At 52.3% G+C, this 27,336-nt stretch overlaps 9 protein-coding genes across 9 annotated transcripts; 3 read left to right on the top strand and 6 right to left on the bottom strand.

Annotated features, from left to right (window-relative positions):
* Positions 1-187: 187 nt before the first annotated feature.
* Positions 188-2,144, bottom strand: N7532_003473 (uncharacterized protein; the record flags this gene model as incomplete). Its single annotated transcript, XM_056615967.1, has 3 exons — positions 188-433; positions 502-2,060; positions 2,120-2,144. The coding sequence occupies 3 exons, from the start codon at positions 2,142-2,144 to the stop codon at positions 188-190; spliced, it is 1,830 nt and encodes a 609-aa protein (XP_056476324.1).
* A 922-nt stretch (positions 2,145-3,066) lies between these two features.
* On the top strand, positions 3,067-4,530 carry N7532_003472 (uncharacterized protein; the record flags this gene model as incomplete). Its single annotated transcript, XM_056615966.1, has 1 exon — positions 3,067-4,530. The coding sequence occupies one exon, from the start codon at positions 3,067-3,069 to the stop codon at positions 4,528-4,530; it is 1,464 nt and encodes a 487-aa protein (XP_056476323.1).
* A 382-nt stretch (positions 4,531-4,912) lies between these two features.
* N7532_003471 (uncharacterized protein) lies at positions 4,913-7,177 on the bottom strand (the record flags this gene model as incomplete). The annotated part of the gene is made up of 1 exon (XM_056615965.1): positions 4,913-7,177. One exon carries the CDS (start codon positions 7,175-7,177, stop codon positions 4,913-4,915), a length of 2,265 nt encoding a protein of 754 aa, XP_056476322.1.
* A 1,319-nt stretch (positions 7,178-8,496) lies between these two features.
* N7532_003470 (uncharacterized protein) lies at positions 8,497-8,784 on the bottom strand (the record flags this gene model as incomplete). The annotated part of the gene is made up of 2 exons (XM_056615964.1): positions 8,497-8,597; positions 8,691-8,784. 2 exons carry the CDS (start codon positions 8,782-8,784, stop codon positions 8,497-8,499), a joined length of 195 nt encoding a protein of 64 aa, XP_056476321.1.
* Positions 8,785-9,814: 1,030 nt separating this feature from the next.
* N7532_003469 (uncharacterized protein) lies at positions 9,815-13,868 on the bottom strand (the record flags this gene model as incomplete). Its single annotated transcript, XM_056615963.1, has 2 exons — positions 9,815-13,562; positions 13,612-13,868. The coding sequence occupies 2 exons, from the start codon at positions 13,866-13,868 to the stop codon at positions 9,815-9,817; spliced, it is 4,005 nt and encodes a 1,334-aa protein (XP_056476320.1).
* Positions 13,869-13,960: 92 nt separating this feature from the next.
* Positions 13,961-14,427, bottom strand: N7532_003468 (uncharacterized protein; the record flags this gene model as incomplete). Its single annotated transcript, XM_056615962.1, has 2 exons — positions 13,961-14,337; positions 14,391-14,427. 2 exons carry the CDS (start codon positions 14,425-14,427, stop codon positions 13,961-13,963), a joined length of 414 nt encoding a protein of 137 aa, XP_056476319.1.
* A 313-nt stretch (positions 14,428-14,740) lies between these two features.
* Positions 14,741-16,009, top strand: N7532_003467 (uncharacterized protein; the record flags this gene model as incomplete). The annotated part of the gene is made up of 3 exons (XM_056615961.1): positions 14,741-14,851; positions 14,898-14,996; positions 15,071-16,009. The coding sequence occupies 3 exons, from the start codon at positions 14,741-14,743 to the stop codon at positions 16,007-16,009; spliced, it is 1,149 nt and encodes a 382-aa protein (XP_056476318.1).
* Positions 16,010-16,083: 74 nt separating this feature from the next.
* Positions 16,084-16,551, top strand: N7532_003466 (uncharacterized protein; the record flags this gene model as incomplete). The annotated part of the gene is made up of 1 exon (XM_056615960.1): positions 16,084-16,551. One exon carries the CDS (start codon positions 16,084-16,086, stop codon positions 16,549-16,551), a length of 468 nt encoding a protein of 155 aa, XP_056476317.1.
* Positions 16,552-17,364: 813 nt separating this feature from the next.
* N7532_003465 (putative translational activator) lies at positions 17,365-27,168 on the bottom strand (the record flags this gene model as incomplete). Its single annotated transcript, XM_056615959.1, has 9 exons — positions 17,365-17,508; positions 17,631-18,051; positions 18,099-18,301; positions 18,936-19,077; positions 19,125-19,456; positions 19,518-19,741; positions 19,801-20,148; positions 20,207-26,983; positions 27,048-27,168. The coding sequence occupies 9 exons, from the start codon at positions 27,166-27,168 to the stop codon at positions 17,365-17,367; spliced, it is 8,712 nt and encodes a 2,903-aa protein (XP_056476316.1).
* Positions 27,169-27,336: the final 168 nt, after the last annotated feature.

Genomic DNA, 27,336 nt, shown 5'->3' with positions numbered 1-27,336 from the left:
ACGTCAATTGCAGCCGAGGTGCAGTTGTAAATGCATTCGAGACCGAGCCATCACAGGTCTTTCTATGTACATTATGCGCTGCATCTTTGAATATGAAATAAACTCATGGATGTTCATGAGGCTGTGGCCGTACTGCCGACTTCAAATAGAGTGCGACGTTTCACCGTGCCGATATACCCTGTACTCGCTAAACCTTGCGCAACTGGTAATGGAAAAGACGCCAGACGCATTTCAATCCGTCGACACGATCGTTTGCATCAAGTAGATCGTACCATCTGCTGCGCTGCAGCTTCAGAACGTGCCAAGGGTGGTCTGTGTCGGCGGGCTCTGCAGGGAAGTCACTTTCACCAAAAGTGAGAGCCTGCAAGTATCGCTTGTGGATCCGGAGGTGTAGGATCGAAATATGGTGGTTGATTGACGACACCATGTAGATCTGTGGTAGTGGTAAATGATTTTAGCGGGGGAAGATGATGTGGTTCAACGTAGATGGTCTCGACTTACGTCGTCATATGGGCTCTCCGGAACCTTGCCAATCTGCATATATCTCATGCGCTTATCCCACAGACTTGGACCAGGCTGCAGGATCTTCCATTTCTCACCGCTGGAGAGCTTGCGCATCGCACTCGGCTTGCGTGATAGAGACGTGACAAATGGATGCTCGAATTTATGACGCTTGCGAGCGCTCTCCACTTCCTGCGCGGGAACTGAGGGCTCGGACTTACCTTCTCCGAGCATCGAGTCTGGCAACGGCATGCCATGCATTCCATGTCCCTTGACCAAATCGTCCAAGATGTGATCATTGGGGGCACCGCCGAAACGCGGTCTTGTGGTCCACCACTTTCCTTCTCCGGGACGCAGCTCGGTGGCTCCCTCTCGTGCACGCTCCTGAGCAGCCAAGAGCATGCCGCCCACTTCACGGAACAAGTCGCACACTTCTCCGATTCCTCCTCCCACGTCGTCGCCGGTGGCGCGGAATGCAGTCTCTGGGCGACATTGGGCGATGAGGACAGGTCCTTCCAAGATGCCGTTGCGGGCCACCTGGCGGTCTCGCGGAGACCGAGCAACCTGGAAGGACTGCCGCACCGGGAAAAGAAGGCTCTTCACCGTCAGTCGTGGTGGGAGCGTAGGAACACAGACCTGGCATCCAAAGGGCCAGGCTGCCATTTCCACGAAGGCGCGGATGGTCTCGTCACGCAGTTCATCGGGCATCTCCGTCCCCGAGCCGATACGGCGACCAGTATACATTCTCACTGACGGATGAGGCGTCGTTCCATCTTCCGCCGTGCCATTGGATTCTGCTGCAGCCTCTGGCTGGTCCACATCCATTTTTGAATGGCCCGAGCCGGAGGCGGGGGTGGCGTCGTCCGTCTGCATTTTGTCCTCCTTGGATCCGTCGTCATTGGATGGCGGTGTCGGCGTCGGGCTCGCGGGTCGATCGAAGTAATTGTCGAGACTGGAATCCCAATACTGTGCCACACGCTCCAAGCCCGTCCAGAACTTCCTGGACTGCGTGACCCGGACGCGGGTCCGCCCCTCACGCGGGGGCAACCGGGCCATCTCACGAAAGGTATCGTCGTTGTCCAGCAACAATTCCTTCCGCAGAATCTCGAAGCGCTCTTTCGGCGGGTAGGGCAGCCCATTGCTCATCAACGGACGGGAAGGGGGCTCGCTGCTCTCGGGCTGGATCTCGGGCTCATCGTCCCACGGCAGCGGAGCCAGGGACTGCGCCTGGTCGTCGGGGAACATGCGACGGACATCGACATCGGACTCGACCTGGAGATTCAGAGGCTTAAAGCGGTCCAGCGAGATGTCCTGTGGGCGCTTGATCGAGGCCAGCAGGCCAAACAACTCTTGGAGGGTACATTCGGACTCGGGGACAGGTTGGGGGAGGTGGTAGACGGGGAAGTCAAGCGGGGTTGGGTCGGTGGGGGGTTTGCGTTCCCTTTCAGGTTCGGAAGACGCTGACGGTAGGGCTGGCGAGGCAGTGACCGGGTCAGCAAGGGGATGCAATGGGAGCCCTGTCTCCAGGACGTCGGGCACGAGTGTGTGGTTCTGCAGGGCTGTCGGGGGCAGCGTGTAGCGCCCGCATTCCGGGTAGCAGGGGGTTCGGACGACTTACCCAGGCCAGGACCCCAACCAAACATGGTGAGTAAATCTGCACAGAGCGATCATACACGGTGCTGACATGGGGGGACAGCAGCAGGAGGAGGGGATGTTGACAAACTGCCCCAGGCGGAGTTCAGGTCGTACTTTGGCCGGTGGGGAATTTCCCTCTTCCGCAGTAGTTCGCATTGCTTCCAATACACGGCTTCATACAATAGTACTACTACATAATACGTACTATTGAACAGACGCAGAAGAAGGCTCATCTCCGCCATGGCCTCCCTCTCCTCTATCCTGCTGGCGAGACCGGTCTGTCCTCCCGGCTGAAACACGCGTGGTTGGACCAGTCCATTAGGCAACTCGAAACCACCCTCTGTTTCGCCCGTTTTTTCCGATCGGCGCAGAAACCAGCAGAAACGACTGGTCACTGCAGAAGTATCACATTTGCTCGCCCGCGGGGGTTCTGATCGACCTGCTCGCTTCGCTGCATGCCGTCTCATTGGGCCGAGTGCCCTCATGGCTGCTAAGCGCTGTCTGCACTCGCACATGGGGAAGCGCCAACGGCCCAACATGAAACACCCAATGGCCTTGAGTTACTTCAAGCCCCCCAGCTCCGTATAAAGCGTGCGGCATGGGCATCGGGCGTGACGTTGCAGAGTCTCCCTTTCGGCCCCTCTATCCGGCCTGGGGAGTTACGACAGACCCCAAATTTTTAGCCCAAGATCCAGTACGGAGGCCTCCTGGGTGCGTCGTGGACGGTCTCCATCGAGACTATGGTCGCGGTGTGTCACTTGCGCCGTTGTTGCAGAAACAAAGAGTGGGATCGACAGAGGATTGACCGGTTCTTTGTAGGGATTCTGCACGCATACAAAGGCCTTTGGCTCCGCTGCTTGTGTGAAAGATTCTCTGCGCGAACCCGGTCGTCGATCTTTTTTTTGCTCCCGGCCTGCGGGCTCGGACGACATGTGGAATGCCTCGTCGGTAGGATCGTCTGCTTCGATTCCAGACTTTACCACTCAGACGCCGCTGGCGGTGTCGTCGACAGATGCTGGTCCATCTCTTGTCACCCTCACATCGTTCCTGACGGAGACGGCGCGTCCAACCTGGACCTATACGGAAGTCACCACTATTGCCAATGTCCCGGTGACAACGCAGGTGGTGAAGTCTCGGCTGAGCACTGTCGCTCAGTCAGAGACTGTACAAACGGAGACTACTCCGTCATCAACGCATTGGTCAGAATCATCGTGGTCGGAGAGGTCTAGTACTCGTTCCGAGACTCAACAGGAGCCTGCACAGCAGACGCCATCGACAACTCCCATTTCCTCCTCGCTTCCACCATGGAGTACGAGTGATCAGTCGGTTAGCTACAGCACCGAATTCTCATCAACGGCATTGGCGCAGTCGTATACTAGTGTCCAGACGAGCGAATCTGGTGCGGCACCATTGATCTCGGTCTCGAGCTCATCAAGCACCGATTCATCAATGATCACCCGGGCAAGCACACTGAGCTCTCAGTCTTCCACTGCTCTGGGGTTCCAAGTCATTACGAGCCAACCCGCAAGCACGGGAATCCAGTCATCTACGACGAACTCATCCTCATCCTCATCCTCGTCTCGTACACCCACGGCATCACCTCTGGCAAGCGTGATATCCGGCTCGACCTCCGGAGTGGATTCCGACTCTTCAAAAAGTAACTCTGGCAACCACAAAGTGGGCACAATCGTCGGCAGCGCCCTAGGGGGAGCAGTATTCTTAGCTCTGACCTTGCTAGCCTGCTTCCTCATCCGTCGGAGGCGACGAAATGCCGTCCACCGCCGCCAGCCCAGCCGAAAAAGCCTCCTTCGAAACAACTCAGTTGGCTCTACTCGTGCATTCCTGCATAACCGCCAGCCATCCTGGCCCATGGTGCGATCCGACTCCATTCCTTCAGCTCCCGTCTTCCCACCACTACGTAGTTACTCCAACCCAGATACCCGGCCAAATCCCGCATTGGCAGCCTCAAACCAAGACCTCTCGCTGGATAGAGCATACCTCCGCAACCAATACTCCCAGCGCTTCACTGACGACCCTCTCTCGGATCCAGAAGATGGTCCCACTATCGAGGTGTCCCCGCCTAGCCGCAGCGTATCCATCTACTCGCAATCATCCTGGGAAGGCGGACTCAAGTTCATAGAGTCTTACGATTACTCGTCCCACAGCTCCCAGGGCGGAAGTACCTACTACCCCGATGGAAGTACGGGAACGCTCCCCGGTCCCGGCGACGAGACTCCAATTTCTAGGCTCGTCACGCCCAAGAGACGGGCGAGTATTCGCAGCAATCCGTTTGACTTGGAGCCGCCACCGAGTGCCTTATCCAGAGGTCCTGTGCCGCAGATTCCGCGTGGTCCAGGTCCGCCGAATCCAGCATGGGGTCGATGGTATCCGTAAATGTTTGATCTTCTTGTTGCTATGTTTCGTTTTGTTCGGATATTCGGTGGTTCTGTTGTCTGTTTTGGAAATACCCCTTTTCCTTTGTCATTTCCTTTCCCCTGAATACCCCCTTTCGTTAAAAGCGATGCATTCACGACTGGTTATGGTGTTTTATGTGTATAAACCGGGTTAACCCAATAGACAACCCATCTCCTCTACGTCAACAATTGACCCTCCAAATGCGTAATAACAGATAGGGGTGCACACGAATAATCACTTTACGAATATTCGTACGAATACCGTAAAATTTTACGAATACGAATAAGCATCGTCGCTTATATAATATCCGTACGAATAAAATGTGTCTTATTCGTAAATTATTCGTAAAAATCACGTGTGATTAATATTCCTCAGAGAGATATATATCTCGTAACAACATCAACCGCCGCATAGTCTCCGCGCTCAAGGTGTTTCTCCTGACACCCAGTAAATCTCGTCCCTTGTTGAATAGTCTCTCCACCGACACTGATGATGCAGGAATGGCCAGATAGTCTCGTGCAGCAGTAGCTAGCTGTGGGTATTCGTTCCTCTGTGCTCTCCACCACGATAAAAGCCAATTCTTGTCCTGTGAAATCGACTCATTTATCGTGACGACGTCATCCTCAAAGTACCGGTCAATGTCAGATGAATGTCTCTTCTTAGGTTGCAGCTTCTGAAGTAAACGGGCCTCTATGCTCTTCTTCAGGCTCGGCTGCTCCTTAGAGGGCTTTGCCGACGAGTCGACTGCCAATGGATATTGATCATGCAGTAGTTCTTTGATGTGCGTGACAACTTGGGGTGCTGTGAGCTTGCCTAGATCTCTGTCTAGCAAGAGCGTTTTAAATCGCGGATCAAGCACTAGGGCGACATAATAGGCGTCTTGTCCATCCATCAGGTTGTAGTATTTTTGGAACTTTTTCAAGCCCGCAGCAGCAGCAGCAGAAATCTCCAGGTGCAGATCCGAGAATTCTCCCTCCCTAGACGCAGCATCATGCAACAGATCGTGCAGTTCATAGTAAATGGGGATGGCTAAGGTAATTTGCGGTTGACGCTTGGAAACAGTGAGGGTGAACTCCTCAAACCTGGCTAAGAAGCCCTCAATTTGTTGGAGACGATCCCAATCCTCAGCACTGAAGGGTGGAAAATCTAACTGATGGTGGATCCATTTCTTGATTTGCTGCTTCGCGTTCAGGGCGTCTCGGAGCATTCGGTGTGTCGAATTCCACCTTGTATCCACGTCGTACTCGATGAACTTGTCCTTGAGCCCATTGCTCTGGCAGATGATCTTCCACTGCTGCTTCCGCTGCGGGGTTCTTGCAATCCAAAGCGCCATAATCCGAAGGCGAGCCAATGGTGATTGCGGGCCAATCTCTTTGTTTTCCTGCATGAGATCACAAGCTGCATTCGCCGACGCGTGGTCCCCTGCTTGCAACATGACGAGTATATCGCTGACAATCAGATTGAGCACATGCGCAGTGCAGCGAATATAACTATCCACTCCTTGAAATCGTAGGGCTCTTGCAGCACTCACGGCTCCGTACATGGCTTGAAATTTCTCGGTGAGATTGAGATATAATTCCGATAGCAAGCGCTCATTGCTTGTGGCATTGTCTGCTGTGATCGCGAGGAGCTTGTGTTCGATTCGAAGTTCTGTGAGAAGCGTCTGAAGAATTTCTGCCATGTTCTCTCCGCTATGAATGCCGTGGATTTCCGTAAATTCAAGAACCCGCTCTCGGTACTGAAAATCCACTGTCAACCAGTGGCCAACAACCCCGAACATGGCTTTTGAATTCTTGCTCGTCCAAGCGTCTAGCGAAAGAGAGATCGTTTGGCATGTCTGCTCTAGCTCTTCAATCAACTGCTCCCGACAATTGTCGAAATCACGATCGATTCGACGAGCCATTGTCATGCGAGATGCGAAAGGGAGTGAAACACCCAAGTCCTGGAAGATCTGTTGGAAGGGGGGCGATTCTATGGCGTCAAATGCCATGTCGTCTATAACCACCCACCGAACCAGGTTTTGCTCCAGGACCTTTGCTCTCTGCTCCTCAGTCCGCTTCTGGAAGAAGCTGCTAACTGACGGCTGTTTTATGCTGCTTCTGTCGTCCTCCGAACTGTTTTCAGGGCCACTTAGGATAATACCATGTTTAGAGAGATGGAACATCATATTGGATGTTGATGTTGCCCTTGTAGAATCTGTCGTTTTCCAATTGCATCGCTTGCAGCGCACCTCCCGGTCGTTGATTGGGCCCTTTCCCCTTTTTGGCCACCACATCCTTCCCGGTAGCGGGGAACAGTCGAAATGTGCCCAGAGAGCTTGATTCTGCATCTTTCTTCGAGAAAGGCCAGATTCATTGGAGATACTGACCACGTCAGGCAACGCCTCCGCAGTCAGTTCATTTTGGGAGCAGATCGCCACGAGTGGACTTCGAGCCCGGCTTAATTGGCTTGCAGAGTCATCAGGAGTAATCGGTTCAACGCTACTGCGTGCCCTTTTCGAAGGAGGGATCTCAATAATGCGGTCTTCTGGTGGAGCCTCCTCGTCGATGCCATCATTGAGCGCACAGTAATTGATTCGCTGAGACCTGTATGGCCGTTTGCGCTGTGACTCCGTGGACTCGTCCATTCGTAGCGCGAGAAATTTGTCCTGATAGTTGACTGATAGGAAAGAAGTGCGTAGAAAACGAAATTATGGTCGTGTATCTGCAGTGTAAACAATCACGCGACGCGTTGAGCATCGTTAGATGGGCGGTGGGTCTCTATTACAGTAAGGGTAAGTTAGTCTTGGCGGAAATTACGAATAATTACGAATCGAATACGAATAAAGTCACGAAAATAGCCAGTCGAATACGAATAATGAGTTGAGGAAAATTGACGAATACGAATAACCAAAATCCTTATTCGTGTGCACCCCTAATAACAGAAAACACGCATACGAATTTCTCGTTGCAGAATCATTCTGAATAAATTGTTTTTGATCCTTCCGAGTCGATTCCGACTGCAAATGGGCACGTGAGAGCTATTTGAATCATGTGATGGATGGCAGATGCCGATGCCCCGCGTTACAAGGTCGAGGCTTCACGCGATCATGGTCACAGCGCAGAACTGCTGCAACGACAGCCTATTAGGCTCAGGAGTGCGAAAGGGCGACTATAATGCTGATTAGATTCTTCTCCAAGCAATCGGACAAGCCGACCAGTTGATGAAAAAAGAGGGTTCGCGTCGATCGGAGGTAGTGTAAGCCCGATGACACTGTGCGACGAGACATGTGCAGAGCACAGAGGGCAGGTCGCGGGGTACAAAAATTGGAATAATCATTGATGTCTTCCGGAGAAGACTTTCAGAGATTAAACTGAAAAGAACAGATACTACACTTGATCTAAGCCAAAAGGCAAAGAGAGCTAAAGAAGAAAAGAAAGAAGAGGAAGGGTGCGGGAGGCTGAGAATATTTATACCCAGGGGTAAAGGCGGTGGTGGATCACATGGTTTCTGCCCTTTCCATCGGTCATGTGATTGTTTTCATGGGCTGTTGTAGTGACTCAAGTTTGAACTTCAATGGTTGCCTGTGGTGACATTTTTGTTAGACTAAGGAGTCGCTGGAGTAATGGCCTATCCCAAGCTTCTCTCGAAATATTATCAGTTGAGCTTTGACTCGGAGAAAAAGGGGGTTTACTCAGAGATCACACAATGATTGGAAGTAGGTTCCAAGAAATTACAGGACTGGTGTTGTGAATATAGCATATTTTGCTGGCGGTAAGAAACTTAAGCGTCAGTCCTGGCCCATTTTCTCGGAAAGAGCCGACCAGAAGGCTTTCAGGGAGGACTCATTTTATTTGGAGTTCCACTAAAGATGAATTCGCCAAACTATCCCCGCTTCCCAATCTTCCAACAAAACTATACGTTACAATGTATCCTAGAAAATGAACACTAAATCATGAATTCATGCTACAGAACAGAGAATCGGAGGTCTGCATCGGCGTCCATGTTGTAGCGATTAGCCAGCCTCTTAAGCTGGTCGTCTGAAAGGATCCCCTCAATAACGCATCCTGCAAGGCAATAGAAAAACTAAACTAGGTTATTGCATTTGAAAAGGGGATGACCCTACCATATTTTTCTTCTGGATAGCTCCTCCAACGCACGACCTGACTTCTCAGTTTCAAGATCAGGAGAGAGCTCCTCACTTTCAGCGCACTGGTTATTAGGGGTATCGATGGAAACCAGATGCTGTACCATGTCTGATGTGCGGCTATAGTTCCCGAGCCAAGCCCTCCGTACGACTTCATCAAGACCCTGGCTCCCTGGTTTCAAAACTGGCAAACCCAACTTCCCATCTACCCCAGACGAGCGAACCCAGGCTCCATAAAGAACATGAGCGAAGCAAGCGCAAACATGTCTGATGCCGGGGTTAAACAGGCGAGGGTCCATTGACTGGAAATGGAAGATTTAGAAAGAGTTTTATTAGCTTAAAGGGTCTTACCGCGCTTAAATCACAGAGTATGGCCGAGCACTGATCGTGAGGGGGACATTGTCAGCTCGTACATCGGCGTGTTCAATCTTCAGGTCATGGAAATGACAGAGAGCATCGGCAATCTCGTGGTATATTCTGATGCGGTGGCCCTGTAAGGCGATTATATGGCGCAGGCAAATATCGATATTTGCGGAAATATACCCCCTTTGGGTGATCGGTGTCAATGGCTTGGATGATATGAGAATATGGCCTCTTTTGCAGCGGCTGCAGGACCATTCGCTCCTCTTTCAACACGCTGAAATGAAACAGCATATCTAAAGCACAGTCAAATTTATTTCTTTCAGAGGCATCGCCATCAGGTAGTGCAATATTCGACAAGTCTTTAGAACAACTTGGACACTGACGGTGTAGACTTGGCTAGAAGCCCCAACGCCGACCATGTCAAGATCATGCTGTTCTTGCAGGTGTGCAGTGAAAGTGTAAGAGACTCACAGGTTGAAGACCCTTAGGTCACTACGAAGATAGAGCTCTTCTCCGTTGGAAAGGGCGGAGCTGCAGATGCAGCTTGTGGGGGTATAATGTCACGTGCATTGGTTCTTACATGACTTCTCTGCTGTACACATCCATGATTACTTGCTTGAAGTTTCTTTGCGTGACTTAGGGCCTTTGAATTCTGGTACACCAGCAGCTAGAGCAGACCTTCTAGCTCGTACAGCCATTTCGCTGCCTCCTAACTACTTCTTGCGATTGCTTCCTATTTGAAATCCCGGTCCATTTGAGTAGAATAGTCTGCCGTTACTTCTCCCTCGCATCCATATCTTGATCAGGGAAAAATGATTGCGCAGACTTTACCGAGATTCTGGGGGTACTAATCTTCATCCCTTCATCAGACATATCCAGTTCTTCTTCCGCATCCTCTTCAGTCTCGTTCTTGTCCTTCTTGCATTTGTCAAACTTGTCAAGCCAACCCGTCCATATCTTCCTCGTGCCCTCTTCTTGTTCCTTGTTTTCCGAATGACGGTCTTCTTCGTCCGGAATTTGAGGCCAATGTGACAAGTCTAATAGCGACTTAAGAGGATTTATTCGATCTTTGTCCTGCTTTTCCGGCCAGATAATACTATTCAGCATCTCCCTCGCTTCATCAAGATCAACGTCCAAATCCCGGCGCCCGATTTGAACACGGTGAAAGAATTTCGCATCTTCTCCAATGCTTTTATTCGAAAGTTTGTAGAGGTGCGCAACGAAATTTCGATCCTTGTTGACGGAGTAGTAAAGCATCATATCGATGCTATCAACGCCAGTTGGCCATCTGTGTGCCCCGAAGACCTCTTTGATTTTCTCTTTTTTCATGAACTGTCCAGCAAGACAGGTCATCACGAACTCCCACTCGCTTTTTGCGGCTGCGCTGCGAAGGAAGCCTGGCTTGATGGACTCATTCCCGATGAGAGCCTCTGCTTCTTTGTTGTATACCTCTCCCTTTCTATCACTCCTGATGGATTTGATTATGCGGTTCCGCTTGGTTTCCTGGTCGAAGTTATTTACATTCAATGTGTGCTCGAGTAAGAGCGTCATGAGCGGAAAGTCGGCGTAGGCTTGCGCGAGCGCAATGATTGTCTGGTAGCTGTGGTTCCTTGCCAGTATGTCGGCTCCGTTGTTGACGAGCATCTCACACATATATGCGCGGTGGTACGGGTTGAATCCTTGCTCGAGGCGACCTATTTGGCATGCCAATAGGAGGGGCGTGTTACCCCTGGAGTCAGGCGTGTCAACCCTCACTCCGAAAGATAGGAGAGCATTAGCGTTTTCGACCTGGCAGGCCTTAACCGCGATGTGGATAGCTTTGCTGATAGAATCTCGATACTGGTAAGCCGGACTTTGAGGATAAAGCCATTGACTACCAATTATCTTGCTCAGGAACAGTCTCAAGCTTGTGTGATGCCCGTTGCGCGCTGCAAACCACAGGACTTTGATCTTGTCGTCCCAAGAAAGAGAGTCGAACTCCCTGTGCAGTTGGAATTTGGTCAAGGTGCTGCTGCTTTCCCACCGGAGAGCCACATGGAAAGGAGAGAGGCCTTGAGTGTCTTTTGTGAAGGGGTTTGCGCCATGGTCGAACAGCAATGCGGCTATATCAGCACGTCCGATGTCCATCGCCACCAAAAGGGGTGTTTTCCCATGGATGTTCGGGGCATCGGCATTCACGCCAGCTTTGAGTAGCATTTCGATCATCGAGCGAGACTTTCGTCGGATCGCACAGTGCAATGGAGTACCGTTCTCGTTGTCTGCAAAGCTCAAGTTCGCACCTGCATCAATGAGTGCCTGTAGAACCTCTTCCATACCATGTATAGCTGCTGCATGGGCTGGTGTGAACCGCAATTGATCCTTGTGGTCGATGCGTGTACCGCCGAGCAGAAGAATCTTTACGTTCTCCGCAGTCCGACAAAAGTGCAAGGCGTTTTGTTTTCGTCCGTCGAGATCACCGTATGAGGCTCCGCGATCGAGAAGATAGTTCAGCATGCGGGTGGATGATCCCATTGCTGCAATGTGTATTGGTTTGACCGATGAGCTGTCTCCCCGATTAAGGGCAGTTGGATCAAGCTTAAGGATATGTTCAACGATTCGAATGGCCTCGTCCGTGTCACGATTTGCGCCTATCTGGACGGCAAAATGCAGTGGATATGTGAATAACTTTTGGTCATCCGGTTGAACAAGCTTTCTGGTAGCGAGAGCCGGGAAATGTGCCAGAAGAAGTTCGACGGCGTCAACATCTTCGAGGTCAATCGCGTGAAAGATTGCACTTAGGCCTTCTGGGGATGACTGGAGCAAAATATCCAGTGCCAAAAGGTCGATCGTCTCTTTCAACTTTTGCTTGTGGTTTTTACCGTGGATGGCGAGTCGCTCGGCATTGGTAAGCAAGCTCAATGCACAGCCCATGGGGAATGAGCCGAGTTTGGCAACGAGGGATACTCCGGTCCCTGTGATTTGCTGTTTACCAAATTCCGCTTCCCAGAGGAGTTGGAGTATCTTGGCATTATGGTATCGAACAGCAAGATGAATAGGCGTGAATTTCGGAGCTGTGTCGCCTTCAATTATCGTAAAAGCAGAGGCAGCAGGATCAGCTCCCATTTCTAGAAGAGATTTGACAACTTCTATGTTCCCAGTGGCCACCGCTGTCGCAAGTGGGGTACCATGCACCTGGAATGGCCATTGGGGGTGGAGAACGATCCTCTGTGGGCACGGCCGATTCACTAGAGTCCTCAAATCAGAGCTGCTCAGTGTGTTCTCCAGCTGCTGTTGGACATTTCTAACGCTTGAGATGTCCAAACAGAAAAGCCAGTGTAGAATAGAGGTCGAGATTTCGTAGGCTATGATTGCTCCTTTGCTGAGAAGTCGACAAGCGATCTTGCCATAACCACAAGCAGCAGCTTGGGCAACAAGGGTCTCTTTTTCTTGCTCTAGAACCATGCTCGAATCAGTTAAAGATAGCATAGCTTCCAGGAGTTCTATATCTCCATGTCGAACCACAATCTCCAGGGGATGAAAGCGTGCCGTCGCAAGGTTTTGAGTGACGAAAGTGTTTAAGAAGTCCACCTTAGCCACCTTGTCGATGGCTTCCCAGGAGATCATATCAATATAAGCCTTTCGAAAACTCTCGTAGTTTGGAAATCGCACCACTTCTTCGCCGTTGTGTACAGTCAGAGAAGAGGACGCGTCAACCTTTCGAGTGACACTGAAGCCGAGGGCAAGACATTCACTGTATGACTTGTGCGCACTCGTCGAGGTCGCGGAGAATCCATCAAGCATGCGTGAGCCCAAGATTCGAGCGATGAGATGGCCAGCCTCTTCGGCTTTGCGAATATATTGAGTTGCCTTCGTAAGGTCTTGCGAAGTGCCAAAGTTATTCACATAACAAAGCATGGTCTGGAAAGCGGCGGAGCCATCACTCTTATCTGGGCGTGACTTCTCGGCCACGGCTTCAAAATCAATCAGTAATTGCTTCTGCTGTTCCCAGATGATGTTCGGGCCGATATCTCTGCTAAATATCGAGTATCTTATGTCTCCTGAGATGGCATACGTAGCTAGCTTTGACTGGAGAGATTGGGCACCGGACATCTTATTCCAGAATCCGATTATGGGAAGTCGATTTAGGTCCGACACTCTCTTTGAGGGATCAACTTGAAGGGTACGATCCATTAATGGTCGAAGAAACCCTTTCTCAAAGCCGATGCCTGGTATCTTCATGTTGTTCACAAACTCTCCGGCAAGGATCCTGAGGTAGGATAGATCGAAGCGACCAAAGACATGTTGGTCATCTCCATCAATAGAACTGTCCTCCTGGGTCTCCGAGTCCGTGGGCGTTGCTAGGCTCTCTGATCGGGCCGAACGTTCGAATTGAGGATTGTGCTTCCAACTGCGCTGGAAATACACCTGTCCATCCGCTAAGATCTCCCACGCACAGAGACCAAATGCCCAGATATCGCATTTATGGAGATTCTCGACCAGGATTGGCTGCGTCTTTTGTTGAGCCACCTCCGGTGAATTGTACCTCATAACGATCAGCTAAGAATATCATGGTTTTTCGGTCTTCAACTAACAATGTTGTTCCGAAGTATTGTGTCCGTTTCTCTGGAGCTGAGCTCACAAGTATAGAATGACCGAAATCCGAGACTTTTGCAATCGTTCCGGATGGCCGGTCCAAGGACGCGAATACCACCACGTTATCCATTTTCAGATCGCCATGCACAATACCACACTTATGCAACGCCATCAGCCCCGCGCCGACATCTCCCATCATGATCAACTTGGTTCGGATGGGATGGCATTTCTTCATGTAGTCTCTGAGGGACCCCATCGCAGCAAATTCGACTGATATGAATGGTGAAGGCCGTTGCTTCTCTATGGTCCAGCCATAGCCCAATAGATTAATAACGTTGGGATGATATGCTAAAGGGGGTGGCACATGATCAAAACCTCGCGCAAGACAGACTGCAGGCGTCGCTGGAAATGCTGGCGATCAGAGGTCCCATGGCTATCCTCGTTCAGTCGGATGCGCTTGATAGCCACGACAGACCCTTCGTATCTGCATTCCGTCACGGCAAAAGTCTCTCCAGCCGCGATAAACCGATTTTCCTCCAGTTCTTCGACAAGAAGCCTTTTGAGCTTCAGTTGCTGGACTGTACGCAGTAAGCTCTCCAGGCTATTCATCGCTCCGACATCGACGCTTTCGCTGAAACCAAGGCCATCAACGGTGGACACGCGGGATCTCGATAGCGACGTTGTCCATGTTAGCGCGTCGTTCGATGACCCTTTTGGTGTCGGGCCTTGTGTACTTGTCAGCTGGGATACGCGCAACTGGGGGATCTTGACCGCATACACCGAATCCAGTCATCGTTGAACGAAGAGAGCGACATGATGGCTACATGTCCCAGGGATCAAAATGAATGAGACTGGATTCCGGCCGGGCAAGACGAGCGTCTTAGGATGTCGATTGAACACGAGCTGAGCCTCTGCGGGGGCTGAAAACTGCGCCGGTGTGATTGGATGCAGTCGCGCTATCACAGACCTGGAGACGCCCCGCGCCCCGCGCAGGCAACCCGGGTGTGTGGATTTTATAATCTTCAAAATTCAAGTCCTTTCAGAACCGAACTGGTGCTGTCGTGGGGGTTGAAGTGCTTGCTTGGTATTGCGGTATACGCCTTTGGGCTCTCGGAACGGACCGCCGCCATGATCGACCCCATATCCGTGGCAGGCCTAACCATCACCATCGTTGATGCCCTCATTAAACTGGGCGAGAGAACCGCAGAGCTGATCTCAGATGCCAATGCGTTTGAGAATGTGAGTCTTCGAGCCAAAGCAGTCGGTCGGAACACGCTTCTAACAGACCGACATCGGCCAGGATGCAAGCGAATCCCGGAACCTGGTACAGGATGAGAATCTGCAGACCAAGTTGCTTCGCAATCTGCTTTTCTCTGAGTGTTCGGTGAGTCTGGTGGCCCTCGTCGTGGGATGGCGGACGGTGCAGAAGAGAAGCGGTCTTTGTGCTAAGGTTTGCAGGTGTATGGCGGTAAAACGCTCTTCGAGCAATTCGACCCGGACATTCAACGGCAGATCGAACTGCTCTGTCGCGAGATCAAGTCCATCCTGCAAGAGGGTGTCGAGATTCTCGAACGTCGATATGGGTTGACTCGTGAATCGTCTGCTTCATTCCTCAATCTCAGGGCTATTTCACCTAGCCCTGGGTCGTCGCATAGCTGGTCAAGTCAATCACTCCCTGGCCTTCTGCGCTGGTCTTTCCGCGACAAAAAGCGCGTCGAGGTCATTCTCGAGTCCTTCAAGGATCGTAATTCTCGCCTAAAGAAGAAGGTCGAACTGTGGTGTCTCGCCTCGCAGCTGGGGGTGTCTCCTGAGCATCTCATGCACCTGCAGAACGACGACGCTTCCAGGGAGCTCGGTTTCGATAAGGATGCGTCGTTGCGTCTAGCTCAGTGGGACGCAGGCCATATGAACGGGTCTCTTGAGCTGCGAGAACCATCCTGGGATCTCTTTCTCAAGGAGATTCGGCCTGTCGAACACCAAGGCATGTTTGCCATGTTCTCTAAAGATGGAACGGCGTATATCCAAGAAAACCACCACTATGACCCCATAGCAGGGCCTGTTATGTCGGGACATGATGTCGATCCTCGAACAAAGAGCCGGATTGAGTCGCTGGCCAAGCTTCTGCATCAACCAAAAGAACGCGTCTTCCGCGTCCTACCATGTGTGGGCTGGAAATATCTGCCAGCTCAGAGCTCTATCGCTTTCGTTTTCGAGGTACAGCCGAAGCCCATTGGCGCTCCGGTCAGTCTCCAATGGCTATTGTTCGACTCGGACCGTCGTCCGGAGCTGGGAGATAAATTTCGGCTCGCTCTGGGTCTCTCGAAATGCATCGCCCAGATGCACATGGTTCAATGGGTCAGTTTTCGTTTCCGGCATGATTGTTTCGGTCATCGCTAACGTTCGCAAAGTTGCATGAAAGTTTTCGCAGCGACAACATTCTTCTCCTACCGCATCGCGTTGAAGACGAAAAGATGGGCACGCGGGCTGTGGTGAACTACTCGGAGCCGTGGGTCCTCGGATTCGAGTTCAGTCGCCCCGAGCCTTTCTTCTCAATGGGGCAGGCGGACTTCGAGCCCACACGCGACATCTATCGGCATCCAGATCGTCAAGGTCAGCCAATGGAAATGTTCAAGAAAATCCACGACATTTACGCGTTAGGGGTGGTGTTGTTGGAGATCGGTCTGTGGGAGCCTGCCGTGAAGCTAGAGAGGAATATGTTTTCGCATGCCAGCAATCCTCTTGCTGTCCAGTCGCAACTGATTAAACATGCGCAGAAGCGGTTAGAGTCCCGCGTTGGTCGCAAGTATAAAGAGGTTGTGCTCAAATGCCTCACGGGGGATTTTGAGGTGGAAGATGATACGAAGGAAGACTTGAAGCTCCAGCAGGCCTTTCGCCATCAAGTGGTGGATGTGATCGAGATGGCTGCAAGTTACGTATAGCAGCAATGCACTGAGTCGGATGCATCATTATATATTGTGTACTATAGTACTTGAAGATGTGTTGGGGTAAATGGGAGGGTGCTACGGCAGAATAGTGATGTATATATCCCCGCTTTACATTAGTGTAATGCGTTATTTGATATATGTTCCCGTTAAGTTCTATCCAGTCCAGTACCAACACTGCAGCGTGGCAACGTGGGGGATTCCTAGATAGGTAGGAATGTCTGATCTCCTGCGTTATGAGTTCATAGCAGATCTACTTACAGAGCACTCCGCATTCAATACCCCAAACAACTAGGTCCACTCCAAGGTTGTCGTCTCCAGGGCTGACTGTATTAGAGTAGTGATTGTACGTATGATCTACATATCATCAACTGGCAAGGCCAGCGAAGATTTGCAAAAGCAATCGATCGCATTTCGTAACCTTTACACACAAGCGCCGTGTCGAAGGGGGAGGTTGGTTTTTAGTTTTTTTGTTTTGAAAAAGAATTTCCTTTCGCCTTCTCGTTATTAACAAGAAAAGCTTGAGTATCACATCATCATCGCATCTTCCTAATTTGCCCCATTATCCCAAGATCCCAGAAGCCCAAAACCCCCACGCGATCCAAGAGACAATGGGAAAACATTTGCAAGAGGATAGTAGTCCGACTATAGGAAGAAGTGGGAAAAAATGGCCGACCTAAAATTCCATGGATTCGAATTGGGGGAACAAGGGGACAGCCGTCGAATCCCGGAATAAACCCAGAAGTTCAATAACCGCTTTTTCGACCTCCGCACCGCCGAACGAGTAAAAAGTCACATTTTTTAACACATTTACTCCTCAGCGACCAGAGCGTTACGCTTGGCCTCAACACGCTCCGCCCGACGCTCACGGAGAGCCTTGTTCTTGGCACGCTTAGCGTCCATCTCCTCCTTGAGGACACGCTCACGCTGGCGCTCGGCCTTGGCCTTCTGGATCTATAGTAGAGAAAAGAACGGGTCAGTCGGGTGTTCGTTTCAAATGTTGTAACCAATGTTGCAGGGTGTTGTTGGGGGAAAAGGTGGTCGGAGGGGCAGGCGGTTCATCCGGGAGAACTTACGTGCTCAACGAGGGCACGCTTGTGCTTGAAGGTGTTACCCTTGCTCAGGTGGTAGAGCTCGTGGTACAGGTGCTTGTCGATCTTGCCGGCGGCACGGTAGCGGACGAGGAGACGACGGAGGACACGCATGCGGCGCATCCAGAGGACTTGGCTGGGCATACGGGAGTCCTTGGTACCCTTACGCTTACCCAGACCGCGGTGACGACCGATGCGGCGGGCCTCGTTCAGCTCGCGGGCGCGGGAGCGCGAGTGCATGGTGACGGGCTTGCGGATGATGAGGCCATCGCTGACGAGCTTGCGGATGGTCTGGCGGGAGTTGGCGTTGGAGATCTCGGTCATCTCATTGGGGTCGAGCCAAATCTTGCGCTTGCCGCAGCCGACCACGGAGGCGGCGAGGCGCTTCTGGGTGCGAAGGTTGACCCTAGAATGAGAAAAAAGTCGGGGTCAGCCTCTGCACACAAAACGAACATCACGGGTTCCTCTGTTCCCTTCAACCGCGGGAACTCTGTTTCGACGGGGGCGACAATATCACTGGTCGGGAACCTCAGGAAATAGTCGTAGGAGATGGCACTCACATCTTGATGTCGGCGTATCGACGGTCGTTGGCGGATGATGTTCGTAGCACTCAACGGGAAATCCAGACGGTGAGAGTTTGGGGCGGGCGCGATTAGCTAATGTGCCGTAAGCGAGTCGTCCACATTAGGGCTGCACCCCTAGCCCTAGTGCCCGATCGGGTAATCTATACAATTCAAGCCAGAACGGGGAGATGATCATAGAACAGAGGGATAATTAATTGAAGCGAAAACATCTTTTCGATCCTAATTACTTGACCCTGATATTTCTCTCAAGATTCTCAAGTAATCTGAGCTGAAGTTTGCGAGCGACGTCAACGATCACCAAATCACGTGACCGAAGAAATCTGTCAATGTCACATGACACAAAATCTTCCCGATTGGGATCGTCGAGGCTTGGCCAGAACTATAAACGTCACGTTTCACTGGTCCATAATACAATACAATTGAACATAACGAGATGGATTTAAATCAAGTGTAGAGTAATATAGTCATCGTAATCTCCCAGTTCTAGCGCGAAAAGTATCAAATCTATCGAATGTAGTATATCTACGCAGTAAAGAGTAAAGACCTCGCTTAGACATTCATCAACACGTCATAAATTCCTAACTTTTGTACGATAACAGAAAAAAAACGCCCAAGGGTATATCTAGATAAAGATGTAGATTCAACCTTGGGATGCTGATTTGTTCATCAATCACTCATCTGCAAATCCATCCTCCCCCAGGTCCACCTTTCCAATACTCCACAATTCCTTCTCATCATCCACTTCGTCATTCGACAGACCCAGTCCACCCTCCCCACCTTCAGCGTTACGGCGCTCACGAGCTTGGCTAGCAAGACGCATACCAATACGCTTGAAGTACTCAGACATGCTGCGCTTAGGACCGGGGGGAGCGAGGCTCCGGGGCCGGACATGTACTTGTCGAAGACCTCGCTATCGGACTCCACCACTGAGAAAATGGACAGGAAAGCGGCTTCCGCGGCAAGCTTGACGGGGATGACCAGATCGCGAACACCGGCGAAAATCGGGGGTGCGAGCAGAGCCAGGTGTGGGCGGGTCAGTTCGGGGTGCAGACGGCTCACAGTCCGAATCACGACCAGCGTCAGACGACGGGTGTCGGATGGGGCACCCGGCGGAATGACGGGGGCCAAAGCCTCGAAGATCATCTTGTGAGTCTCAAAGCTGTGGTTGCCATCCTCAGCCAAGAGGAATTTACCAGCGGCAAGAACGCTGTTATCAGAGATGAAGGGCTATAATCGTAGTCAGTATCAAAATTAACCGCTCGGGAGAATCACTGCGGTTTCTACTTACGTCCTTGTGCGCGATACCCTGGCAAATAGCCGCGGGAGTCTCCTCGGCAAAGTTCTCAATCATGGTGCCAGCAGCCTCAGCCAAAAGGGCGTTCAGGCCAAGAACAGAGACATGCGAGAATTGACCGTTGAGAACTCGGTTCTTGATGACAGGAACCGCAGTAGTGGGAGGGAGGACCTTGACAAGCAGGCCAAGAAGGCGTGCGTTGGTGATGGCGACAGCATCTGATGATACACATTAGTTTATTTGGAATTGAAATTGCATCAGTTAAGATTTCACTTACCGGTCTGGTCGCTGGCATCATCGTCAATGAGACCAAGGATGGCAGTCCGGGACGCCTCGCTCATACTAGCACCGGCCTTACCAACAACCTCTTGAAGAGCCTTCATCATGGCATTCTTCACACCAATATCAGAGGTCTTGGAACCAGTGATAAGCTCGGCAATGAGGGGGTCAACACGGGGGGTCAGTGTAATCAGAATGCCAAGACCCTTAGCGGCGCGATTACGCAGAGTCTCGCTGGTAGTATCTGCCAGCCCACGGGCAAATGTGCGCTGAAGCTGGGGCAGGAACGGCTTGACAGCCAGAGGAATCTTCTCTAGGAGCTTGTTGATGGTGTAGAAAATAGCGCCTGATTATCTTGTTAGAATATTATTAAATTTTGGGTTGACGAGATAAGAGGGACTTACTCTTGATGTCGGTTGAACGTTCGGAGACAATACGAATCAGAGGACCAGTGATCTGGGTGACGAAAGGCTTAAGGGAGTTCGCGTTCGTCCGGTCGATGATATCAGACATGGCGAGAGCCGACTGAACACGCTGCTCGACGCTGCCGTTAAGTAGACCTTGGAGAAAGATAGGCAAAATAGCCATGATACCCTTGGGCAAGCTGAAACCAGGCAAGTCCGCACCGGCGACGCCGACCTGCCGCAGGTTTTGGCGGGTGGGAATGACCAGAACCTCCATCTCCTCCTTGCGCAAGTGGGAGGTAAGACCGCTGAGAGCGGTCCATGCTGCCTTGACAACCTCCTGGTCCCGGTCGTCGAACGAGATCAGCAGGACGCGGATCAAGTCCTGGTGGTAACGCGAGTAGTCCATTTCAACGTCCGAGAAGAACTTGTTGAGGTGCAGAGCAGCCTTGGCTCGGCGGTGGTGGTCGTCGTGCTTCATGAGGGTCATCATCACGTTCATGGCCACGTTCAAGCCATCAAACTCATCGACAGACACCAACACGGTATCGAAGGCATTCTCGAGTTCCGAACGCAAGCCGTCGTCGGTGGTCTCGAGGATACCGTCCATGAGAGCGTTGAGGATATTTGGCAGTCTTCTCGTCATGGCGGAGCCAGCAACCTCGGCCAAGGATGCCAGGGCTCTGGCATTGAAAGCCGAGATAGGCGGCGTGAGTAGCGTAGGGATAAGATTGGGGAGAATGATGTTCGCGCGGGTCTGCTCCGTCAGGAGAGTCAGAAGAGCAGACAGGGCCTGCTCGGCTTCTTCGTCGTTGCGAAGCAGGTGGAGAAGGTAAGGCAAAACCTGGTCGACAGCCTTCTTGCCCAGAATCTGCTGCAAAGCGTCGAAGGCTTCGGCAGCAGCCTCACGCACATCTTCATCGTTGTCGACCAGAGCCACACGCACAGTGGAGATGAGAACCTTCTCGTAGTCTTCCAAGCCCTCAGGGGTCGCAGAGCTGATAAGCTCACGCAAAGCGATACATATACCCTGCTTGACGTCGACATCGGGGGAGGTCTGGAGACCTTCCTCGAGTAAGGGCAACAAGGTAGAGAGCACAGATTCGCCAGCCTTCTTGATAAGGTCGCCAAGAGCGTTGCTGGCGATAACCTTCTGCTCCATGTTGGAGGATCCGAGGCGGCGGATGATGAGCTGAGCCAAGGTCGGGAGCATGTCCTTGAGAGTTCTGGGGGAGGCGACGAGAGCCTTCCACACAGCCATGGCGGCGCTCTTGACCATACCAGAGGTATCGCAGCGACAGATGAACAGGGCCGAGAGGACCTTGTCCCTCCGCTCTTCTCCGAGAACCTCGAGCAGGGACTGGCCAGCCTGTTGAGCTTCCTCCTCGCCCTCTTCCTCAGCATCGGTCTTTCCAGTAACACCAGTAAGACTGAATAGCAGATCCCCAACCAGCTCCACGGAACTGAGACGGATACGGTAGCTGTCGTCGGCAAGACCACGCTCCAGTTCGGGAAGCAAGAGGTCGATGGCCTTGGTGGCGAAGTTCTTGACAAGCAGACGACCAGCACGCAGAGAGGTCTCGCGAATTGACTCGATATCGTCGGCCAAACCAGCAAGGATAGGCGGAATGATCTTGCTGAGGTAGTTAGCGAAGCTGTTTCCGAAGCAAGCGGGCAAGAAGATGAAGAGAGTCATGAAGCCCTCGCGAACGGCAGGCTTGGAGCTGGAAACGTTCTGGAGAATGGTAGGCAGGGTCTCCTCGAGACGGGTGGTTCCAAGACCAGCAAGAACCTCGGAAAGAGCCTGGGCAGATCCCAGTCTGTCACCAGCACCGGTATCCGACTTCAGAGTGGTCATAAGGTTGGGAATAAGGTCGGGCAGAGCATCCTCTCCTAGCTTCTCGATAAGTGAACCCATAGCCTTGGAAGCAGTAGCCCGAGTGGTGGGGACAGGATCGACAATGGCGAGGTTGAGGCCGGCAATAATGATAGGCAGGTGTGCAGTGAGATCCTTACGCTCAGTAAGATGCGCCAGGCTGCCAATGATTTGGGCAGACTTCCGCTTGGTAGCGGAACGGTCACCAAGACCACGTTCAAGGATACGCACGACGAGTGCCAGCGAAGGGGCGTCGAGGTAGTGCGCAAAGGACACCTTGATGAGAGCATCCAGAGCCTCATCGGTGTACTTGGTGGGATCACTCAGGGCCTTCAGCAGCACGTTGACCAGGCTCTTAATCTCGGGGTTGCTAATGACCTCGCCGAAGCGCTGGAGACTGCGGTTCGCAGCGTTTCGAACCTCCTTGTGGGTATCATTGAGGACCACGGTCAGGGGAGGAATGATGTCGGGCAGACTGGCGGCCAGCTGCTGCGGGTCAAGATAAGCCATAGCCCCCAGAAGCTCGCAAGCTCCCTTTTGACTACGCCATTGGGTATCATCCAGACCATCCAAAAGAGTAGGCAAGATCTTCTTCACACCGTAGGAGCTCAGGTTCTGGAAGCAGGCCTTGGATGCATCCAGACAAGCGTCGCGGACATCAATGCTCATATCACCGAAGCCAGCAAGCAATTGCGGGACAATCTGGATGACATAGGGCTCAAAGGTACGCCCGAGGACAGTGGCGAACAATTCGTAGGCCAGCACAGCACCCTGACGCTGATGCGGCTCCTTCTTGTTGTCAAGAGCATCAGTAAGCAAGCTCATGATGCGGAACTCTCGCAAGGTCGAGATACCCTTGCCGAGGACAATACCCGCCAGACCGTAAGCAGCGCCACGCTGGGTAGCATAGCTCTTGACGTTGAGAAGCTGGTCCAGCATCTCCTTCACGTACTCGCCGGTCTTGGGGCCAGACAGCCTGATCAAAGGAGGCAGGCACTCGGAGACAGCGGACTGAACAGACTCGGACGGAGTCGGGAGGGTTGCAAGAAGCTTCTTGATGACGGTTTGCAAGCGAGGGTCATCGCCCTTCAAGTGCCTAGCCAGCGATCCGTAAAGCACGACGACTGCCTCGTTCAGCAAGTCGGAGCTTTGAGTGGCCTTGTCCGATGTTTCCAACACAGTCTCGAGCAGCTTCATGAGTTGCTCGACCTTTTGTTGACCCCGTTGAGCGATCACCGATTTACCACTCTCAGCCATCTGGGAACGAACAGCAGAGTTCTTGTCCACAAGAGGACCACGCTCGATCAAGAATTGCAAGAAATTAATGATTTGATCGCCTTCAAAAAGACTTGTCATGGCATTGAAGGCAAGTGCAATACCGCTTCGGGGCTCCCAGACATCGGTGTTGTCCACCTTCTTGGGCATGCCATAGGCGTCCTTTTCGGGCGCCTTGGGCTTGATTTCCTCGGAGTACTTGGTCTCGAGCTCGGAAACAATACCGGCAAACTTTTCCTTGTCAAACTCAATGGCGTGGGCCAATGCACGAGCAGCAGAGCCTCGGAGATGAGAGTCCTTGGAGTCCAAGTACGTCATGATCTTGGCAAAGGCCGAGTCATCCACTTCCAGCGCATTGTCTTCCCAGATGGTTTCCGCGATCACGACATTCTCTTCCACATGGTCATGGCAGCCCAACCAGATGTGTTCGGAGAAGTCGAGATCAGTCAGGTCAATCTCGTCGTCAATCACCTGGAGTACTGAGGTTCTAACAGAAGAATCGGCAACGATAGTACCTTCCAACAGAGTCTGCAACTCTTCAGCGCTAATATTGGCGGAGATGCAGCGGCAGAAATTGAACAGAATATCTTTGATCAGCTTGTAGTGCTGAGTGTACCTTTGCATGGCGGACAGAAGCTGGCGAAGGACTTCGTTGCGGGGGAGACGAATATCAGTGAAAGAACTGGTGTGGAAGGACAAGATATCAAGCGCAAGCAGGACCTGCTCGCCCTCCTGTTCACCCTTGACCTCCTCAATGCCATTCTGGCTCAAAACCAAAGAAAGCAAGGGAAGGATATAGGCGATAGACGGGGTATCAAGAGGACGCTGTTCAGATGCAAATCGCAACTTGTACAAAATTCTTGTGGTGAGTTCTCCCAGATGCTCCAATTCCATTGTTGGCGGGAGGTTAGTCTTTCCGATGGCACGCAGTGTTGCAACACCAACGAACGGACGGATGTTACCCAGACGCGAAGATAACTCATTTGCACAGGTGACATATGCTTGAGACACAATGCCACCAACAAACAGGCCAGCACCAGCGCGGGCAAGAGAAAGCAGGCCTTCGACGGCGGTATTGATCCAGCCTTCGGCGTCATTGGCCGGGCCAGTTGCCAGGCCGTGGATGAGACCAGCACCACGCTCGATGCGCTTGACTTCTTCAAGCACCTCTTTACGGATATCGGCTTCCTTTGCAAGCTGTGCTTTGACCTTAGACTGCTCTTCGAGGGTGAGCTTCTTTGGCTTCTGGCCCTTTTTCTCCACCAATTGCGCGCGGAGTTCTTCCTCCCACTTTAGAGTGTCATAATCCTTGGTGTTCTTGTCAAAGGCAGGCTGCTTGGACTTGCTGCTCAGCACGTCGACGAAGGTAGTTCCCTCGGGAGTACGTGCAATGGCAGCATCAGTCGCGGTGAATTTGGAAAGACGAGCACCATCAAGATCCTCCTTTATCTGGTCGACAAGGCGGGGAATCATGACCTCGGGGGCCACGAATGCCAGGTCGGCCGCAGCACTCCAGATAGCAGGGTTGACATTAGGCACGATCGATTGAATAGGGTCGGCGTTGACACGGACCAGCCGTTCGATGCATTCGGTCTGATGGGCGCGAACCAGGTTTCCGGGGTCGATGCCTGTCCTCAAACACAAATCGATCCAAGATGCATTTGGAACCATCTCAGGACGGCTAAGGAGCAGGATGTTGATCAGCTGGTTTTCGAGATCAGAAATGGTTTCCGATCCTTCCTTTGGGGCCGATGTGGGACACAGAGCCCTCAAGACCAAGTGCAGCAGGCGCTCGCTTCCCGGTCCAGCAAAAACAGCAGCTGATTCCTTCTCGTGAGTACGGTGGGAAAGAATCCAAGTCCAAAGAGCCTTGACGACGATACCACCGATAGCGGCCGCATCCTTCACGTGGACGCTCGACAATGTTTCCACTGCATTTTCACGGTGGTTGGTAGGCATGGCCGGGGCAGTAATGGCAAAAATGAAGGATTGAGCCCAGGCAATCTTGGCCGCTTCTTCAGCCGAGGCAAACTTGGAACCGGAAGTAACAGCAGCCAGAGACCGGACGAACCATTGCATCTCGGACTTCGTTGTCACCTTCGAGTAGGCTCTGGGGTTCAGCAGGAACGAAGGCTTCGAACCCATTGTCATAGATTGCGACACCTTTTCCTCCCAAGTGGACTTCTCCGTGCCTTCAATGTCGGAGGTTCTCTGGAAGAGAGCCAGGAAGACGTACGCGGATGACAATGCACCGCTTTGAGCCGACGGCAGTGCGTTGGAAGCAACCTCGCCAAACAGGTCTTTCATCTTCGCAAGGAATTTGGACACAAGTGGCTCGACCTCGGGACTCTTCAATGAGGTAGCGTCGGCCTTCCAAAGGACCTCTCCAACATTGAGTTGCCAAAGCTTGCGAAATGGGATTCGCTTGTCGGCAACGCCCTTGACAATAGCATTGACAATGTCGTCGCTGACCTTAACATTTGATTGAATCAGGAAAGCGAGGTGCTTGCTGAAGGCCTTGAGCTCGCCCTCGAGAGCAGCTTCATTAGACTCCTTGTTGAAGACCGGCCCGAATCCTGTGATAATCTCTTTCGAGACGCCAATTGAGAATGGAATCGCCGCAATGGCTTGCGCATAGGCAACACGGTGCTCGGGAGTGGTGATCTTGTTCGTCTTGAGAGGGCTGACAATCTCGCTCGTGATCTTCAGGACCAAGGCGTCGGACTTGCATCGTGAAAGCAATGACCCGAAGGCGTCAGCGGCGCCTTGCCGAATGGCCGGGTTGTTCGACTTCATACTAGCCAACAAGTGCTTAGAGAGACGGGACTGCACCGTCTCGGAGAGGTCAATCTCCGCGGACAGCGAGTCGCTAAAAGGCGGGATCAAACCCGTCAGAATTACTTCGGGTGCTCGCAGCATAGATTTCTCCATCGGAGGCACCAGCTCGGTGGTCACATCTTCGGACGTGACAAATGACTCCATGAAATCTGACAATCCACCGGCGATGTGTGAGGGCACCACAGTTTTCGAACTGACGATCTGATTGACGTAATAATCCAGAATGGCCTTCTTGGACTCCTCCAAAATGGGCTTCCTGGCGGGAAGTCGTGCGCATACCCCGGAGATGACGCCCAAGAAAAGCGCGTTCTTATTTCCGGCGGCCGAGTCCGTAGTCAATCGGCTGACGGACTGGCGGACAGCGTCCTCGCCCCATGTCTGAGAAGAGAACACGGCACGCAGAGCACGTCTTGTCACCCGCAGGGCCGACTGCTTCACTGGCGTCTTGGGCGTGTGGGCAAAGCAGTTCTCCAATGCCTTGGCATCCACGGCGATCAGATCCAAGACAATTGCCAAGGGTGTCGCCTGATCCTCACTGACTTGCTGCAACAGGATGCAGCACCATTCCAACAGAACGAAGGCCGACGATGAGGCCAGTCCGGGCTTGCCAGCTTCGATCTTTAGTTGCTCGGTTAGGTATTTGAGAGATTCCGCGGCGTTCGGGGTTTGGAGGAGGGCGCGGAGACATTGGTGCACCGCCTGTCGGGATGATCGGTCGACGTAGAGAGGGTAGGTCTGGAAGAGTAGCGCGATAATATCTTGATGAGATTCGGGAGGTATTTCGGTCCCTATAGAGGCATGCATTAGCACCAAATTTCATGAAACCAGCCAGTCCTCTGCGATTGCACTTACCGCTCTTGTCGCGAAGTTCTTGCAGGGCCCGGAGCCTGCGCGAGGTCGAACTCGAGAAGAGTGCGACCCGCAAGGCTTCCAGGTCCCCAGTCTTGACCTGGTCCCATGGAATTGGATCCATGATCGGAGGTCAATACAGGGGAGTGGGTGGGTTGAGGTGCGGTGAGGTGAGGGAGGGAATTTGGTGAAGTGGGTTGGGATCGCTCGAATGCTGTCATAAGAGTTTTGTGTGGGGGGGACGAGCTGGTGCCGCCGCCCTTCAACAACAACCATGGCCGCACCTTGATTT

The sequence above is a fragment of the Penicillium argentinense genome (genome assembly GCF_028826775.1).
Source record: "Penicillium argentinense strain IBT 30761 chromosome Unknown utg000004l_segment0_segment0, whole genome shotgun sequence".
In the NCBI taxonomy this organism is placed as follows: domain Eukaryota; kingdom Fungi; phylum Ascomycota; class Eurotiomycetes; order Eurotiales; family Aspergillaceae; genus Penicillium; species Penicillium argentinense.
Note: the sequence above shows the minus strand (reverse complement) of the source record. Positions and strands in the feature narration are given on the sequence as shown.